Raw genomic sequence first — 19,618 nt, forward strand, 5'->3', positions numbered from 1 at the left:
CAAATAGCTAATATTTATGAAGCACTCACAACATGCCCAGCAAGCTCACTTCATCCTCCACCGGCCCCACCTTGGTGTCGAGTCATTGCACAGATGGGCACACTCATAGGAGCAACCCTGAGCCCGGCTCCCAGAGGCTCACATGGGTGGTGTAAAGTAAATGTGTGCCTGCCCTGGCCAAACCGGCACCTTTACTGGAAAGTAGGAGGCCACAGGGTATGGTGGGAAAGACCTGAATTCTGGTCCCAATTTTGCCTCCAACTTACTGGGTAGCCTCTGTCAGGACCCTCCCTGCCTCAGTTTTCCCATCTGTAAAAGAAAGGGGCTAGGCTCACCTAACTGTAACACCCATTTTAGCTTGGGGTTTGGTTGTAGGAATCACACTCTTCCTCATCTTCCTTCTCCCCGCAGGCTGCCCCAGGTCCCAGGGCCTTCTGCGTCCCAAGGATCATCTTGACAGAGTGTGCCCCCAACCCTCCCTCCCCGCCAGAGGCCAGACTTGAGGAACTGGGACCCAGGACAGCTCCCACCCCAAGACCTCAGACCCTGGCTGACAGCACGAGGGGCTGGGATGGTCCACAGGCCCCACCAGGGGTAGTGGGGGAGACTTCTGGGCCAAGGAGCAGCTTCATGCCCCGGAAGGAGGGGGCAGCTCTGAAGAGACTGGGTAGAGGAGGCAGCAGCCTAGAGGATGGAGGAGCCAGGGTACAGTGTCCTCAGGGACCAGCCCAGGATGGGACTCCAGAGACCTCTACTGCTGACACCTACCCAGAGGAGATCCTCAAGGACTCTGGACATGATGCCCAAACCTGCAGTAGGGAGCATCAGGGCCAGGCTGCTGCCAACTCAGGCCGCACCACGTGGGGCGCCACTGCCCAGCAGATGGACAGCTTGGAGGAGACGCTCCGGGAGCTGGAAGCCACCCTGAGCAACATGGGCACAGGCCCTGCCATGGGGTCCCCTGGCAGCCCCCCACCCCTACCCCTCCGCCCCCAGGTGGCTGCCCGCTTTTCATCCTCCTCTGCTGCCTTCCTCCTCCATTTCCAGAGTCAGACAGAGTAGGGGGCAGCAGAAATGCCAGGCCAGCCCCCTCCTCCCACCGGCCTTCTCTCAGCTCTTACCACTCTCCTGGGAGCCTGGTGCCAGAGCAGGGTTTGCAGGCAGAGTCCAGGGGAGGCTGGGAAGCCGGCCTACCCAGGGGCCGGCCAATCCCCAGCCTTGGCAAGAACCAGGGCCTCCCCCTTCTGCTCTGTATCTGTAAACCAACAAATAAAGTTCTCTCCCCACCTTCCATCCCCATGCTCCCCTCCCCCTCCTGTCTCTGATTCTCTGTCTCTGTCATCTCTCTGCTTGCGCCTCTGGATCCCCAGTGCCCCGTGGGCAGGCCTGGTACTTGGGGAGGTTCATGGGAGCCAAGCTTGCCCATCCCTAGGGAGACCTCACCTGCATCCTCCCCTTAGGAGGAGGATGTGGGCCTGGGGCTGCCCCTCTGCTCTGTGTGCCATTATAGAGAGCCCCTTGCTGGCATGTACACCCAGGTCCAGATGGTGCCCCTTGCCGGGAGTGGGGTTGCTGCTGGGGACCCTCACTTTAGCAGAGGCTCCCCAAGGAGGGCATCAGCTGCCCCTGAGCTATTCAAGGAAGCCACCGAAGAGCTCTCCCTCAAGAGCCGTTGGGAAACTGGCTTGGGCCCCACCCCTCTCCTGCAGGGAGACCATAAGTGGGGACTCAGAGGGTGGACCTGGGTTCTGGACTTGGGTGTGGAGCCAGAGAGGGGTCTCCAGGTCTCAAAGGGCCCCACTGAGGAGGTCCCAGCCCCGAGACCCCACCCAGTGCTAGGGTTCCTGTGTGATTCACCCCATGTGGACTCTGCAACTGCAACCCTGTTCCTCTTCCTGCAGAGTGGCGGAGGCAGTGTACCACCCATGAAGGTGGTGACTCCGGGGGCCTCTCGGCTGAAGGCGGCCCAGGGCCAGGCGGGCAGCCCCGACAAAAGCAAACATGGCAAGCAGAGGGCCGAGTACATGCGGATCCAGGCCCAGCAGCAGGTGAGGGCGGGGACTGTGGGGGCCACCCAGGCCCGCTCTGCTGCATGCCGGGCCCCTGCCCCACTGGGCATCTCCTGCCCCTGCTCCCGTGACCAGCTTTCCCAACCTCTGCCCAGACAGACCTTCCCTGCCAGGACTGCCCCACCCACCCCCTGAACCGTCTTCTCCCTCCTCCTCCCGATCCCGGAGCTTTGGATCTAGATTAGCACATGAGTTCTCAACCAGGCACCTCCCCTCTCAGGAGTTCCCTCACTCAGACACAGAGAAGACTCTCCAGCTGCCACTGCTGGCTCCTGGAGGAGGGGCGAGCGAGCGAGTTTGTGACTCCAGCAGCCCCAGCGTCTGGGTCCCTTCTCAGGCCTGGCCTACCCTGGGGTGCAGAAGGGGGATTTTGTGGCCCTCTGCTTCCTGCCACTCTGTTCTCTCTCCGCTTCCCTCTCCCTCTTCCCAGGGCTCCGCCTGCTATTCAGGGCCCCACTCTCATCCTGGTCTCCCTCTTAGCTCTTAGGCCACCCCTAGCCAAGGGAGAAGCCAACTTTGCATCTGCTTTTCAGCCTTGTGTTTGGGTTTCAGTGGGGTCACCTCCCGTCTTTGCAAGGTTGGGTGGGGACAGGGCGAGGCACTTTGGCCCTCAGGAAGGGTAGGGGTGCAGCAGGAATTGCAGGGATGCCGCAATCTCTTTCAGGTCTAATGAGCAGGCGCGGAGGCTGTGTGGAGAGTGGACACACCTCACCCGTGGGTGTTTACTGCCCTTGTGGCCTGGTCAGAGGCTGCAGGGTGGCTCCTGGACCCAGATGTTGTGAGAGACCCTTAGTGCACTCGTTTGATTTAGTTAATATTTATGAGCAGCTCCTGTATGACAGGCCCATTCTGGGTGTGAGGGTGGGGGCTGTGATATGTCCAGATGCTCTCACTTAAAGAAGGTTCTAGACTCAGAGGCAAGACATTAGAGAAGGTTCTAGACTCAGAGGCAAGAGGTTAGAGATGGATGAGTCCATCTCTTTTTCAGATGAGAGGGCAGCTCAGAGAAGGAGAGGGGCTTCCCAAAGGTGCACAGCAAGGTGGCATCACAGCCAGGATCGGGACCTAGGAATCTTGGAACCCTTCCCTGCACTGGCCCTGGGACAGCCCTGGGCACCCAAGGCCCTGCCTCCCTACTGGCTCCCAGGAGAATTTCTCAAAAAGCAGCCCTCCAGCCCCCCGCAGCCTCTCCACAGCTCCCACCTGCCTCCTCATGGCCCCCAGACACCTTGCGAGCCCCACCTCCAGATCTTTTTCCTGCCACTGCCAGGGATGAGTTCCCCTTGTCCTGTCCGGGCTGGATCCTCCTGGGTGCCCAGCAGAGCAGCTGACACTGACAGAGCTTTCGCTGGGGCCAGGCATGCGCATTATCTCATCTCACACTCACCACACTGAGGAAGGTCTATTACCCCCATGTGACGGGGGCGGAAACTGAGGCTTAATCCAAGGCCACACGGCTAGCAAGTGGGGGGCAGGACACAAGTCCAGACTGCCTCCCTCCCCACCACAAAGTGCTTCAGCCTCTCCAGCAGCCCCTTCCCTCAGCTCTAATGATGTTGCACTGTTTCCCACCCTAGTCCCTCCCTCCCCAGAGCCCAGCTCCTCGGCTGTGGTGTCAGCCTCATGTCTTTATGGCCCAGCCTCCACCCCATCTCCGGGGTTGCCTGGGTCTCCAGTGACATCGAGATGGGCTCTTTCCACCCCCCTCCCCCACTGCTCTGCAGCATGTGGCCTTGTAGACCCCCCCACACCTGCATAGGGCTGTGCAGACCCTCTGTTCCTCAGCATCCTCTCCCCAGCCTCCACCTGGAGCCTCTGGGCTCCTTTCTGGGTGACTTCCTCTATTTTTTGAGACGGAGTCTTGCTCTGTCTCCCAGGCTGGAGTCCAGTGGTGTGATCTCAGCTCACTGCAGCCTCCGCCTGCTGGGTTCAAGTGATTCTCATGCCTCAGCCTCCCGAGCAGCTGAGACTACAGGCTAATTACCACACTGGCTAATTTTTGTATTTTTAGTAGAGACGGGGTTTCACCATGTTGGCCAGGCTGGTCTCAAACTCCTGAGCTCAGGTGATCCTCCCACCTCAGCCTCCCAAAGTGCTGGGATTACAGGCGTGAGCCATTGCACCCTGCCTGGGCGACTCTCCTTTGCCTGCCTCTTCCCTTCCTGAGCCCCACTCCTCAGCCTCTTCTCCGCACACCATGCCTTCCTCTCCTCAGGCACCAGGCACTGCTTAGTCCCTGCCCCCACCCAGGTCTCCATTCTGAGCTCCAGTCACCCACACACGCTTCCCCGGGCATCCCCAGGCTCCTCGCACGCGTGTGTCCAGACATAATGCTCCCCCGACCGTGCTGCCCCAGCCTGTACGAGGCTGCCCCAGCTGCTGTCTCCCTCAGGAAGGGTCGCCCACCCTCAGCCTTCCCAAGCCCCTCCGTGCCCCTGTCTTACTTCCAGTGCTCCAGTAGCCTTTCTTATAAACATGGCTTCTTTCTTGTAAAGTAATAAATGTTTACAGTGGAAATTTTATTTTATTTTATTTTATTTTATTTTATTTTTTTGAGGCAGAGTCTCACACTGTCACCCGGGCTGGAGTGCAATGGTGCGATCCCAGCTCACTGCAACCTCTGCCTCCTGGGTTCAAGGGATTCTCCTGTCTCAGCCTCCCAAGTAGCTGGGATTACAGGCGCCCACCACCAAGCCCGGCTAAATTTTTGCATTTTGAGTAGAGATGGGGTTTCACCATATTGGCCAGACTGGTCTTGAACTCCTGACCTCGTGATCCACCCGCCTCAGCCTTCCAAACTGCTGGGATTACAGGTGTGAGCCACCGCCACCGGCCTCCCTGTGGAAATTTTCAACAGTAAAGTATAGAGAAGCAGGGGAAAACCATCGATGTCTCACTACCAACATGCACGGTCTTCTAAGATCTCCTTGTGACTTCTGTCACCTCTAACTGATTTCCCAAGACCTGGGGGTGGGGAGGGAACTTTGTAAAATGCAGATTTGATTGTCTCTGTGTGTGTCACACACACACACACACACACACACACCCCTGCCAGCTTAAAATCCCTGCCCCGGCCCCTGGCAGATGATAAACCCAAATCCTTCATGTGCGGCCCAGGGCCCTTCACAGCAGCCTCAGCTCACCCTGCCCCTCCACCCACACCCTCGGTGTGCTCCAGCCATGCGGGTCCCTAGTGGGACACGATCCACACTAGCTCAGCCTGTGGCCTTGGTCAAAGCCCTCTGTCTTCTCAGGCCCTTTCTTCGTCTGTACAATGGGGACAGAAGTATCCAGCCTGGTCCTGAGCTCACATAATGCCAGGTACAGGAGAGAGCTTGGAGCACCACAGTGAGCTCTACGGCGGCCGGCGGGGGCGGGGACTGGGGGGGCGGTGCCCAAGGCCTCTCCTTCATCCAGTGAGTCCAAGCTGTCTTTGACAATGTTGAGATGGAGGGGACTAGAAGTGCTGGGATCAGGGACACAGAAATTGGGAGTAAGAAAGTTCTAAGATGGAGGTGCATTGCAGCAGTGCCTGACCCCACAGAGTAGTCAGAGGAAGTGACTGAGGAGAAGCCCGTGAATGTTGTGCTTAAGATCCCAGGGAGGGACGGGAGCCAGGTTCCCAGGCGTGCAAGGATCAAGGCTTTGTGTAGACCTGAAGCTATGGACACCCCCTCTTCTATTAGGGCTAAGAAATTTGCTGAACAACTGCTTATCTTCTCAGATGGCTGAAATGAAGATACTTTTTTTTTGTTTTGTTTTGTTTTTTTTTGAGATGGAGTCTCGCTCTGTTGCCCAGGTTGGAGTCCAGTGGCATGATCTCGGCTCACGGCAACCTCTGCCTCCCGGGTTCAAGCGATTCTCCTGCTTCAGCCTCCTGAGTAGCTGGGATTACAGGTGTGTGTCACCACGCCCGGCTAATTTTTGTATTTTTAGTAGAGGTGGGGTTTCACCATGTTGACCAGGCTGGTCTTGAACTCCTGACCTCAAGTGATCCGCCTGCCTCAGCCTCCCAAAGTGCTGGGAGCCATTGCGTCCGGCCCCAGATGAAGAGACTTTAATGAAAGGACGACACCAGGGGATTGAGGGAGAAAACAAGGGATGCCGAGGTACCCATGGACATCTCAGAGCAGGAGGCTGTGACTCCCTGGGGGAAGGGCAGTGGGGCAGGTGTTTAGCGAGTCCCAGAGGGCGGGAGCAGCAGAGCTGTGCTGTGGAGGGCACAGCTGCTGCCTGTGACACAGCTCCCAGGAGGGAGAGAGCAGGGAAGGAACTTCACCCCACCTACCTCTCTCTCACCCTGCCACAGACCCCACTGGCCAAACCCAACCAGAGTCCAGTCAGCAAAGGAGTGACCAGGATCAGCCTCTCAGGGTACAGAGCAGGGCAGAAATTAGTTCTGGGAGGCCAGGGGCAGTGGCTCACGCCTGTAATCCCCACTTTGGGAGGCTAAGACAGGAGGATCACTCGAGGCCAGGAGTTCGAGACCAGCCTGGGCAACATACGTGAGCCCCCCCCCATAATTGGTTCCGGGGTATGGAGAGGCAAGTGAAAGACAGATAGCATACCTGTTAGGTACCAAGTTTACAACTTTATACCTTAAAGTAAATCTGTGTTGTCACAGCTGCATCCCCACAGCACCTAGAATAGTGCTTGGCATACGTAGGCACTCAGTAAATATTTGTTGAGTGAATGAGCGAATGAGTTTGCCACCAATCAGGCCCCATCCAGGTGGAAACAGCCAAAGCAAATCTGAAAGGTTAAAATGACAATCGCTATAATGGCTACCATTTGTTGCATGTGTACTGAGGGTGTTGGGCGCCGGGTCTTACACCCTGTTGGCATCATCTCGTCATGTGCATCTGGTGCTGTGGGGCCTGTTATCCGTTTGCAGGTGAGGACATGAAGGCACAGAGAGATATGCGATTAGGGTCACATGGTTAAAAAGTGGCAGAGCTGGGACTTAAACCCAAGTTTGCCTGCTACAAATTCTGCTGTCTTAGTGCTGGATTCTGTTGCCCTGCCAGGGAGCATAACCTCGTGGGTGTGAGCAAGCCTCGATGAGATCGCGCTTGTGACGAGAATTCTAGAAGGTGATACGTTAACAAAAAATGAAGGTCGAATAGATCAATAAAGCAACACTGGGCCTCACGTGTATCAGTGAGAATGCTTTCAGCTGCAAGGAACAGGAACCCTGATTCAAAATGGATAAATAAGGAAAGGTATTCTGTATCCAAGAAGGCTGGAAGCAGGGGGATTCCAGGGTTGGTGAATTTAGCAGCTTGAGGATATCAGGACCCAAGTTTCTTTGCATTTGGTCCCACTGTCATTTTTATTATTTTATTATTATTATTATTTTTTTTTTTTTTGAGACGGAGTCTCACTCTGTCACCCAGGCTGGAGTGCAGTGGCGCAACTTTGGCTCACTGCAACCTCCGCCTCCTGGGTTCAAGCGATTCTCCTGCCTCAGCCTCCCTAGTAGCTGGGATTACAGGTGCCCACAACCACGCCTGGCTAATTTTTGTATTTTCAGTAGAGACAGGGTTTCACCATGTTGGTCAGGCTGGTCTCGAACTCCTGACCTCCTGATTCGCCCGCCTCAGCCTCCCAGTGCTGGGATTACAGGTGTGAGCCACCACACCTGGCCTATTTTATTTTTATTTTTATTTATTTATTTATTTATTTTGAGATGGAGTCTCGCTCTGTCACCCAGGCTGGAGTGCAGTGGCACAATCTCAGCTCACTGCAACCTTTGCCTCCTGGGTTCAAGCAGTTCTCCTGCCTCAGCCTCCCGAGTAGCTGGGATTACAGGTGCCTGCCACTGCCCCCAGCTAATTTTTGTATTTTTAGTAAAGATGGGGTTTCACCATGTTGGCCAGGCTGGCCTTGAACTCCCGACCTTGTGATCCACCCACCTCAGCCTCCCAAAGTGCTGGGATTACAGGTGTGAACCACCGTGACTGGCCTTATTTTTTTTTTCTTTTCTTTTTTTTTTTTTTTTTGACACGGAGTCTAGCTCTGTTGCCCAGGCTGGAGTGCAGTGGTGCGATCTCTGCTCACTGCAAGCTCTGCCTCCTGGGTTCACGCCATTCTCCTGCCTCACCCTCCTGAGTAGCTGGGATTACAGGTGCCCGCCACCACGCCTGGCTCATTTTTCGTATTTTTAGTAGAGACAGGGTTTCACCCTGTTAGCCAGGATGGTCTCGATCTCCTGACCTCATGATCCGCCCGCCTCGGCCTCCCAAAGTGCTGGGATTACAGGCATGAGCCACAGAGCCCAGTCTTATTATTATTATTTTTGAGATAGGGTCTTACTCTGTCACCCAGGCAGTGGCATGATCTCTGCTCACTGCAGCCTCAACCTCTCCAAGCTCAATCCATCCTCCCGCCTCAGCCTTCCAAGTAGCTGGACTGCAGGTGGCGCCATCACGCCTCACTAATTTTTTGTATTTTTGATAGAGATGGGGTTTTGTCACATTGCCCAGGCTGGTCTCAAACTCCTGACCTCAGGTGATCCACCCACCTAAGCTTCCCAAAGTGCTGGGATTACAGGCATGAGCCACCAAGCCCGGCTTCACACAGCTGTTTTTATTTATTTATTTAATTTTTTTTTGAGAGAGTCTCTCGCTCTGTCACCCAGGCTGGAGTGCAGTGGTGTGATCTCGGCTCACTGCAACCTCCACCTCCCTGATTCAAGCGATCTTCCTGCCTCAGCCTCCCAGGTAGCTGGGACTACAGGCGCACGCCACCACGCCTGGTTAATTTTTGTAATTTTTGGTAGAGTTGGCGTTTCACTGTGTTGGCCAGGCTGGTCTCAAACTCCTGGCCTCAAGTGATCTGACCGCCTAGGCCTCCCAAAGTGCTGGGATTACAGGCATGAGCCCGGCCTCACACAGCTGTTTATAGAAGCTGGAGAATCTTTCCCAGAAGTCTCCAACAGACCACACCTCTTATCTCACTGCCCATTCCGAAATCAGTCACTGGCAAGGAGAAAGGAATTTCTCCAATTGCCATAGATTTTGTCATGATCCCCACATCCCCCACTCTGGGCTGGGGAAAGCCCAGCTTCTCCTGATGGTTCAATACCTGATCCAGGCAGGGCTTGGCAAGGAAGGAGGGCATGGGGGCTAGGGAGGGTGGCCCTGGGAATGGCCCTGGAGGTGGAGTCAGCGGGGTCTGTAGAGTCAAGAGGTTCCACACTTGTCTGGACATCTGGGCGTCAGAGTGTGAAGGGCCTCGGGAACATGGAGCCGGCGAGAGCAGGTGGCCGGCTCTGATCCCCAGGCAAGAGGGAGGTGTGCAGGGTGGTGCCCTCTGGGACCAGCTCAGTGCTCCATGCCTCCCCCAGCTGAAAGCTGGACATGTGTGAGGTTTCTGCCTTGCCACGAAGGTAACAAAGTTCTGCTTCTCTGGACATAATTGGAACCAGCAGGGGAGGATGATGGGTGAAAGGAAATGACAGGAACCTTCAGAGACAGCAGCTGTGTCACCTGAGAAGGGTTAGCAGCACAGGCTGGGGTCACCGGGCACAGCTGGACGTGCTCCCTCAACTTCAGGAGAGTGGATTGTGGACGGTGTGTCCAGAGTCTCCCGGGAGGGAAGATGACCCGAGAGGATTTTAGAAAGCACATGTTGCAGAAGTGGTCTCCATGAAGAAGCGGGACGGGGATGAGGCATCCCCGTAAACTGGTGAAGCTGGATGTCTAAAGGTCTTGCACTGGCTGTTGGGGGGAGAAGGGGTACCTCAACTGGGTGAAGGCACATCACCTGCCTGAATACAGAAGCCAGGTGGTGGTGCCGGAAGACAAGTGTTCCCAAGACCAAAACTTGGAATAGAATGAGGCTTTTGAAAAATGCTGAAGGGGTAGGAGCAGAAAAAGCAGCTTTTACCTAGAAAGATCAGTTCAGAGGGAAAAGGACAACCGGGGAGAATCAGCACCTTGCTGGGGGACATGGTGAGGTGTGAAGAGACATCAGGGGGAACTGGGCAGTGCTTCCCTCCCACCTGGCTTTGGGGGAAAGAACTTTAAATGGGAAAGGCTAGAGCAGAGGAGAGGCAGGACTGAGCCCAAGGTAAGTGACACAGGGGTCAGACAGCCTCTGGTTCCCGTTGGATGAGTTTGTCTCCAGGCCCAGGTACTGGGGGCACAGAGAGGGCAGGGGCCATGCCTGACACATGCTGAGGACTGCGTGAATCTGACGACCCTGTGGCTGGGCCCTGGACCCCCTAGAACTCCCTTGAGTAATGGATGAGCAGAGGAGAGGGGTTAGAAAACCCAAACAGGGCCAGGCGCGGTGGTTCACGCCTGTAATCCCAACACTTTGGGAGGCCGAGGTGGGCAGATCACCTGAGGTGGGGAGTTCGAGACCAACCTGACCAACGTGGAGAAACCTCGTCTTACTAAAAACACAAAATTAGCCGGGCGTGGTGGCGCATGCCTGTAATTCCAGCTACTCGGGAGGCTGAGGCAGGAGAATCGCTTGAACCCGGGAGGTGGAGGTTGCCGTGAGCCAAGATTGCGCCATTGTACTCCAGCCTGGACAACAAGAGCAAAAGTCCATCTCAAAAAAAAAAAAAAAAAGAAAAAGAAAACCCAAATGGGGAACTTTCGCTTTAACTTAAATAAATAAATAACAAAACAAACAAACAAAAAAACAGGGCCTCATTCTGTCACCCAGGCTGGAGTGCAGTGGTGCAGTCATGGCTCACTGCCACTTCCACCTCCTGAGCTCAGGCCATTCTCCCACCTCAGCCTCCAGAGAAGCTGGAACCACAGGCACACACCATCACACTCAGCTATTAAAAAAAAATTTTTTTTTTAGTAGAGACGAGGTCTTGCCATGTTACCCAGGCTGGTCTTGACTTCCTGGGCTCAAGCAATCCTCCTGCCTCAGCCTCCTGAAGTGCTGGGATTACAGGTGTGAGCCACCACACCCGGCCCTTGTTTTGATTCTCATGAAAGGGAAATGTAGATGGTAAACTACACTGTGGTGAGCAAAACCCAGGTGAATCGTGGAACCAACCATCTGTGCACCTGTAAGGGAGAAATGGTGATTGCAGCCAGCGCTGGTTCTTCACTGTGAGCTGGGCAGGCTGCTGGAGACAGGGCTTGCTTTAGACTCTAGCTTCTCCGCTGCAAGGCATCTGAGAAAACTCCGTAGCAGCAGGGTGCTAGTAGAGGGAAGTGAACGACCCTGCCCAGACCTAACCTCAGGGTGGTCTCTGGTGACTCGCCACAGCGCCCTGTCTTATCTTTTGGATCTTTTTTTTAAATCTGGGTGATTCAGTTCTCACACTAGTAGCTAAGCAAGGCCAGGAGGGACAGTGAATACAATTACAAGGAGAAACCTGGGTCTGTGTAGCCTTAATCCAGTGGATCTCAAAGGTAAGTGTGCAGCAGAGGCACCTGGGGCACCTGCTTAAAATGCACATTCATGAGCCCACACAAGAGATGGATTCTGGAGGGGAGCCCAGGAATCTGCATTCACGATGCATGCCACAGGGTGGCCCCTGGAGGTGATGAGGTAATGCACGTAGCTCTCAAACCGCACTTTGGAGACCGCAGCTGCAGAGGAAAAGCCTCCAGGACCGGTGGAGTTGCGGGAGTCCACCGAAGGTGGGAGGAGGATGAGGGGTCAGTTCTGACCACTAGAACTGACCAGTGAGGGCAGGACAAGTCATGAGGGAGTAGCCTCCTGTTACCAACTGGGGCGACAAGTGCTTGCAGGGCATGCAGTGGGGCCTCCTGCACTGGGCGGGAGGCTGGTGCGGCAGCGCCTTCTTCTCAGATTTCCAGGTGGTGGTGGTGGTGGTGGTGGACGGGGTCTTTGAAGTGTTTATTCCCCCCTGGGAGGATAAGCCCCCTCCTCTGTTGTCACCAGGATGAAGCTGGAAGGGGCTCTGGCTGTACAGCGGGCCATTTGGGACTGGGAGCCTTTCCCCACCCTGACCCCCGTCCCCCGCAGGGCTGGTGCCCCTGTCCCAGCTAATGTTTCACTTCTTCTTCCTCCCCTCCCCTGCCCTCCCCCACCCCCACCTCCCCGTCTGCCCATCCTGGGCGCGGCCTCTTCTGTGCTTCTCTGGTCACTCTGCTTCTCTCTCTGCTCTCAGTAACTATGGGCCTGCCCTCTGACCACCCAGGCCCTTTGTCCAACCTCGTGCCCCCTCCCCCCCCTTTTCTGCCCCCACCCCTCACCATTCAAGGGACCCCTCTCTCCAGATGCCCCTCTGGCTTCTTCCTTTTGCAGTTAATTTCCTTGGATTTGTGGAGGTTTTCCACTTTTAAAACTTCAGCTGGGGGCCAGCATGGAGGCGCTCCCTTCCGCTCTCTGACCCCTGACCCCTGTTTTTGTTCCAGGCCACTAAACCATCTAAAGAGATGAGCGGGTCGAATGAGACCTCGAGCCCAGTCTCAGAAAAGCCCTCGGCTTCCAGAACCTCTATCCCTGTATTGACTTCCTTTGGGGCAAGGAATTCTTCCATCTCCTTCTAGAAGCCCCTCACCCCGCTGCCCCGCCTGTCCGCCTCCCTCACTCCTGCCATTTCTCCCCTCTCTTCCTTCATCTCCACCCCACCCCACCCTACTCTCCAGACGCCCTGAGGGGTGTGCCCTGAAGAGGAGTGTGCGGCCCTCCTCAGCTCCCTCTACCCATCATCTGTTGGTGTTTTTGGTTTTTTTTTTTTTTTTTAACAATTAACTTTTAATTATCTTTTTTTAAACCGTAAAACTAAAAACCAAACACACCACCTTCCTTGATCCCAGCTGGCCTCTCGCTGGCCGCATCTGTCACGTCTCTCCCTCTTCTCTTTCACCACTCTTTCCCCCAGTCCATCCTGAAGCTCCTGCACCCCCTTCCCGCCTTCCCCTCACTTCCCAAGAATACTCCAAACAAACTCTGAACCACGGAGACTTGGAGCAGTGGGAGACCCCTCTCCCGTTTCTCGATACCTTCCTGGAGGAACGCGGGGACATCGGACCAACCCATACATCAAGCCAGAGAGCGGGGCTTAGGGAGACTGGCCTTGGAGACGCCCCACTCCCTGTCTAAGCTCGGACAAGACTGTGACTTCCTCTGTGGCTGCTCTGCCTCCTCCCACTCACACCCCAGTGGGCCTGGAGTAGAGACGGACAGGCTGGAGACGAGGCCGGAGTTTGAGAGGCCTCAGGGTGGGTGTGAGGCCGTGGAGTCTGTATCCCCGGGGAGGCGCTGGCCTCCTGGGCCTTGCCGTCCAGTGGGGAGTGGAGGGCAGAGGCCCTTTGGTCTGCTGGCTGTGGAGGGTGGGTTGCACGGACAGCCGGATATCGGGGACACTGCCTTGGGAGAGGGCGGCCCGGACGGGTATTTGGTACTTTTAGTTTCCTGATTTAGCACTTTAAATGGCATTAACTTATTGAATGGGGGTGGGGTGGGCAAGAGTGAGGGGCCTAGAAAACCAGGTTTTGTGGCTTGCAGTTGGGGGAAGGGTCTGGTTTGAGGGAAATGGGAGGGTCGAGAGGGGCTTGACGGGGAGCACTGAAGACACCTGGGACCCGCAGGTGGGGTGACTTGAACTTCAGTCATCCTCTTGGCGATTTGAGGGTTTTCCCAGGAAAGGATGAGACGTAGTTTTTCAATGGGGCTCTGGTGACCCTGGTGAGATGTCTGAAGGTCCCCGAGGCCTGACCATCCAGCCAGCGCCCCTGGCCTGTGGACGCCCTGCCTGCCCTGCAGAGGCGGTTGGCAGTGCCGCCTGGCTTTTGGCCGGGTCCTGGGGAGGCAGAGAGAGGCCAATTTTGGTTCTCACTCCTGGCCCCCCAGAGGGCACAGTGAGGAGCCAGTAGGGAGAGGATAGGAGAAGAGGAGGAGGAGGAGCGGGGTCCCCGGCAGCAGGATTCCCACTTGGAGCACAAAGTGAAGTAAGCACAGGGGAGGAGGACTAGAATCAGTCCCCCATAGCAAGCACAGAAAGGAGGAGCTGCACAGAAGGCAGAGCCCCCCAGACCCTGGGGCCTGGCTGGGGAAGGTCCGCACCTGGGGAGAGCTGGGAGCTGTTGAAGGTTTGCGGGGGAGGGGAAATGGGTTGTGTTTCTTCATTTCTTTTTTTGTTTTTGCCTTTGTTGGTTCATCCTTGTTTTCTAGCTTTGGATCATTTTTGTACCAAGGCGAGCAAGCCTTTTTGAAAAATAACAAAAGAGGAAAAAAAAAAATCTCTCCTGGAAAAAAAAAACCCTGGAAAATAGAAAAAAAAAAAAGACCTCATAAATGATGCAATTACTTTTAATTGCAGGCAACTCTTTACATTTAAGTGAAGTGTCTTAACATTTTATATTGTTTTAAAAATATATTTACATATTATATATATAATATACGTAATATAAATATATATAAATATTTAAAAAAGAAAAAAAAAAGAAAACCACGGCACTCTCCCTGGCCACTGTTTTGGCGGGGGAGGGGGGCTGGGGGGCGGGCACGTCGGCCTGGCTTCTGTGGTCCCAGTGAAATGGTCTGGTTTGATTTGGCTGTACAGAGACCCCCTGACTTGGGAGGGGAGGGGGGAGTGGTGCCCCCTCCTCCCTCCACTCCATTACTCTCTGCTTGCTACTTCACTTGCCCCCAGCTCCCACCCTCAGCCCTGTGACTGGAATGTGTGCCCCACCGTCATTGTCCTGAGTTGAATGTCCCTTTGTGGGGGAGGTGGGGGGGCAGTGTCCATCCACGAAGGGGCAGAAGGAGGGAGCCACGTGCCCCGCCCCACCCGCTCGGGTGAAGCCCAGTGGGATTTGCATCTTTCTTTCTCTTTGGTTCCTGCACATTTATGGGCTGGGAGGCATCCGTGTGGAATTGCGTGCAGCCTGTGTGTGTGCTGGCACAAGCCCATGCACTGTGTGTGCAGACGCATGGGGCCTGCACCCACAGGCATGGCCGAGCACATGTGTGGGGGAAGGCGTGGGCACATAGGTGCATGTAACCTGTTTGGGCATTGGCACGTGCCTACCTGCATGTTAGCGTGAGAGGAGCTTTGTGTGTGAGAACATGTGTAATGTGTGTGCAGACATGCCGAGCGCCAGAGACTTGTGTGTGGGCCACGTACATGTGGATAGAGACGCATACATGGAGGTGCATGTAATCTGTGTCTCCGAGTGTGTGTGTGCACGTATGTGTGCTGGTGCAGACCCAAGTGTGTGGGTGTGCCTCTGTGTGCGTGTGTTCCATCATCCCTGCACCACTGGCTCCAGATCCCTTCCTGAGCCCCCGTCCCCGCTGGCCCTCTCACAGCCTGCAGCACATCAGTGCCCCCAGCTGCATGCGCCTCGCTGCTCTGTCCATCAGTGTGTGCTTGACCAAGAGAAAACTAAGACGTCTCGGGGGACCCCTGTACCTGGTCCTCTCAGCCCCCGCCCACTGTGCTGTGTTACTCGCATGGGGGATTTCCTGCCCCTTCCACAATATGCTGTTTCCCCAGGAGCCTCAGGCCTGAGGCTCTGAGTGGGGTCCCCAGGGGGCCCCCCGGGGTGAGCCCCGGCTCCACACCCTGCCCCATCCACCCTGTAGGGCCCATGTTGGTGTAGCGGTGATGGCTTCTGTGGATATTCTGTGACCTCTGTCGGTGTAACTTGACAATTTCTAAATGGAAAAGGGTTGCTGTGTTTTCTCTGTCTCTCTTTTTTAATGTCCTTTTTTCTTCTCCCCCCCTCCCTGCTCTCTTTCCTTTTCAGTTTTTCTAGCCAAGTGTTTGGGGCTTTAATAAAACTTGTTTCTTTTTCCTCTCCTGGATCTCCTTCCTATAGGCTGATGTCTCATTATTTCTCTGCTTCACCCTGGAGGATCTGGAAGGTGCTGGGATGGGTGGGGTGGCAGGTGGGGAATCCCTGGCAGCCACTGGCCTTCAGCTGGCAGAGCATGAAGGGGAGGACAGAACAGGGCCCCTGGGATTAGCCAGGTGGGGTGGTGTACACCGGTAATCCCAGCTACTCGGGTGGCTGAGGCATGAGAATCGCTTGAACCCAGGAGGTGGAGGTTGTAGTGAGCCAAGATCGCACCACTGCGCTCCAGCCTGGATGACAGAGCGAGAACCTGTCTCAAAAAACAAAAACAAAACAAAAAAAACCAGTTCTCAGCTTGGCATTCCAGGAGGTGTCCTGCCTAACCCTCACAACCATCGGTGAGGTAGCTACCGGCACTACCTACTCAGGCAAGTGACAAAACTCAGAGATGTTGGGCATCTTACCCAGAGTCATACAACTGGTAGGTTGTAGACAAACCAGTAAGTTTGAATCCAGCTCTGCCTGACACCAAAGCCCACGGTTACCCTAAAACCAAGCAGGGCTGATGATCTCCAGTAGTCCCCTGAATTGGGTCTCAGCCTCCTGCCCTTTGAGTGAGATGACCCTTGGTGGGGGTCCACCCATCTTTTCTTTCTTTTCTTTTTTTTAGACGGGGTCTCCCTGTGTCACCCAGGCTGGAGTGCATGCATGATTACAGCTCACTATAGCCTCAACTTCCCTGGGCTCAGGTAATTGTCCCATCTCAGCCTCCCAAGTAGCTGGGACTACAGGTGCCTGCCACCACACCTGGCTACATTTTTTTGTATTTTTTGTAGAGATGAGGTTTCGCCATGTTGCCCAGGCTGGTCTCGAACTCCTGAGCTCAAGTGATCTGCCCACCTCGGCCTTCCAAAGTGCTGGGATTACAGGCGTGAACCACCGAGCCCGGCCACACCCATCTTTTCTAGATGCAGCAGCTTTCAAACCCGTAAAGTGGTAACAATACAAAATGCATTTGACACCTCTATGCTTTAGGTATGTACACACATATGCACAAACAGCCACAGCAAAGCAGCACCTGCTACACAGAGCACCATGGTGTATGCCACGGGTCCTGATTGGGTTTTACGGGCTTTCCCGGAATTCTGAAGGCTGTGCCACTGTTCCAGCATGTTCTAAGAGTCCCCGAGGCAGCCTTCCAGCTGTTCTGCGTGGCTGAGGGCTGGCATGTTACCGAATCTCTTCTCCCCCCTCAGCATCACTTCACTTCCACCCCTGAAGGTAGTGACCGTGTCCTGGAGCCACAATCTTCCAGTCATCACAGGGGCCCCAGTTGCGCTTTCTTCTCCTAAAGACCTCTTTGGAGACAGAGGGCAGCAACCTGCCTACTGTCTGCAGGGAATGCCCCTCCATGAGTCACCCACCCACCAAAGCCCAGCAACCCTTGAGACTCACAGAAAGCCAGTCCCCAGCCTGCCCGTAGCCCATCCTTATGTCCTTTTTAGAATGTCGGCAGATCTTGCCTTCTCTCTGCCATCCTATTCCCCAAAAACTGGGAGAGGAGCCAAAAAACCCCCTCTCCCAGAATCACTGCACTCATGACAGTTCAAGATCAAGTAACAAACGGAACCATCCGCTGCACGCCTGGAAGGAGGCAGGCACTCATTCACCCGCCAGATGCCTATCCAGGATGCACTCCCTGTGAGGCGCTGCTCGTCCACTCCTTGGGGCTAGGGCTCTGTCTGGCGGGGGAGCTGCCAGGACAGCCAGCAGACAGAACACAGACACCCGAGCTCAACCAAGGCAGGTGCTGGGAGAACACAGGAAAGAGGCCAGTGGCAGGTGTGGTGGGGAGTAGCAGGGTCGGTCACATTTGAGAGGAGACCTTGTGGGTGGGTGAGGAGTGGGCTTTGGGGGCACTGGTGGCTGAGGGTCCCAGGCACAAGGCCCTGGGTGGGACGTAACCAGTGGGTTCTGGAAAATGAAGGAAATCCAAGAAGAGTGAGGAGGGGAAAGTGCAGCTTGGTGGGTAGAAGCCCCCTCATGTGAGGCCTTATGGGCTGTGGTAAGGAAGGTGCCATGGAAAACAATAGGAGGGTTTAAAGTAAGAAAGTGTCATGAACTGACATGTTGTTTCAGAAGTTGTCTCAGAGTGGGCTGGACGTGGTGGCTCACGCCTGTAATCCCAGCACTTAGGGAGGCCGAGGCGGGCAGATTGCAAGGTCAGGAGTTCGAGACCAGCCTGGCCAACATGGTGAAACCCGGTCTCTACTAAAAATAGAAAAATTAGCTGGGTGTGGTGGCAGGCACCTGTAATCCCAGCTACTGGGGAGGCTGAGGCAGGAGAATCACTTGAACCCGGGAGGCAGAGGTTGCAGTGAGCCAAGATCATGGCATTGCACTCCAGCCTGGGCGACAAGAATGAGACTCTGTCTCAAAAAAAAAAAAAAGTTAATCAGAGTGGCATGCACCTGCGGTTCCAGCTACTGGGGAGGCTGAGGTGGGAGGATTGCTTGAGGCCAGGAGTTTGAAGTTTCAGTGAGCTATGATGGCATCACTGCACTCCAGTGTGGGTGACCGAGGGACACCCTGTCTCAAATACAATACTGCCTACTGTCTGCAGGGAATGCCCCTCCATGAGTCACCCACCCACCAAAGCCCAGCAACCCTTGAGATTACAGAAAGCCAGTCCCCAGCCCTGTCTCAAAAATGAAAAATAGGCCTGGCGCGGTGGCTCACGCCTGTAATCCCAGCACTTTGGGAGGCAGAAGCGGGCAGATCACGAGGTCAGGAGATTGAGACCATCCTGGCTAACACAGTGAAACCCTGTCTCTACTGAAAATACAAAAAAATTAGCCGGGCGTGGTGGTGGGCGCCTGTAGTTCCAGCTACTCGGGAGGCTGAGGCAGGAGAATGGCATGAACCCGGGAGGCGGAGCTTGCAGTGAGCCGAGATCGCGCCACTGCACTCCAGCCTGGGTGACAGAGTGAGACTCCGTCTCAAAAGAAAAAAAAAAAAGAAAAACCAGAACTTATCCCTCCCAATAGCCATGCTTTATTAATGTTTTATAATACTAATTGCTACCATTTATGGAGAGTCCGTTAATCTTCTAACAACCCAGACAATAGATATTATTACCTCTGTGCTATCAGTGGGGAAGGTTGACTCTGGCCAAGATTTGAGCGCGATCCGACTGTCTTCAGAGCTCAGGTTCCTGATGGAGAGGAGGCAGGCGCTACTTGACGTGTAGTGGTCGGGGAAGCCCTCGGCTTCTCTCCTTCACTGTCTGCACATCCTCTCTTGGCCCCCCTGGGCATTTTCTGACTGTTTGATCATTGAGTGGCTTAAGTGGTCCCTGAGCTCAGAGTGACAGAGCACGATCCACAGGATGGGGGCCTGGGGCTAGTGGCACCTGTGCCCCTTAACTGAGAACAGGCTTCTTCGAAGCTCACTGGTGCTGACTGGCTGATACCACTCATAATGGCACACCTGGCAGGGGGATCCCTCCATCCCCTCCCCTTTGTCATCGCTCCAGAAATCTTCACTCAAAATCTCAGCCTGTGTTTTAGTTCAGGGTGACAATCATGCTGCCTCTCCATGTCCATACTAGAAGGGCAGGGAAAAATCTCTATTCCTTTCACCTAAGCCCTCATAGATTTGGAATTTTCCCAAAGAAATGTTTCCTGCCGGGCACGGTGGCTCACGCCTGTAATTCCAGCACTTTGGGAGGCCGAGGCAGGTGGATCACGAGGTCAGGGGTTCGAGACCAGCCTGACCAACATGGTGAAACCCCGTCTCTAC

The 19,618-nt window shown here is 55.0% G+C and overlaps 1 protein-coding gene across 14 annotated transcripts in view; it reads left to right on the top strand.

Moving 5' to 3' along the window:
- Positions 1-15,827, top strand: part of SRCIN1 (SRC kinase signaling inhibitor 1) — a 75,872-nt gene extending 60,045 nt beyond the window's left edge. For 9 of the 14 annotated variants that reach the window (XM_057300357.2, XM_057300356.2, XM_034941989.3 and 6 more), the window contains one exon: positions 412-1,325. In XM_057300357.2, the coding sequence (XP_057156340.1) occupies positions 412-1,062 (651 nt within the window). In that variant the 3' untranslated portion in view covers positions 1,063-1,325. Of the gene's footprint in view, positions 1-411; positions 1,326-1,901; positions 2,049-12,427 lie in introns of those variants that run through there. The other 5 variants (XM_057300358.2, XM_055102075.2, XM_055102076.2 and 2 more) reach the window with 1 other exon arrangement.
- Positions 15,828-19,618: the final 3,791 nt, after the last annotated feature.

The sequence above is a fragment of the Pan paniscus genome, chromosome 19, assembly GCF_029289425.2.
Source record: "Pan paniscus chromosome 19, NHGRI_mPanPan1-v2.0_pri, whole genome shotgun sequence".
Taxonomy (NCBI): Eukaryota; Metazoa; Chordata; class Mammalia; order Primates; family Hominidae; genus Pan; species Pan paniscus.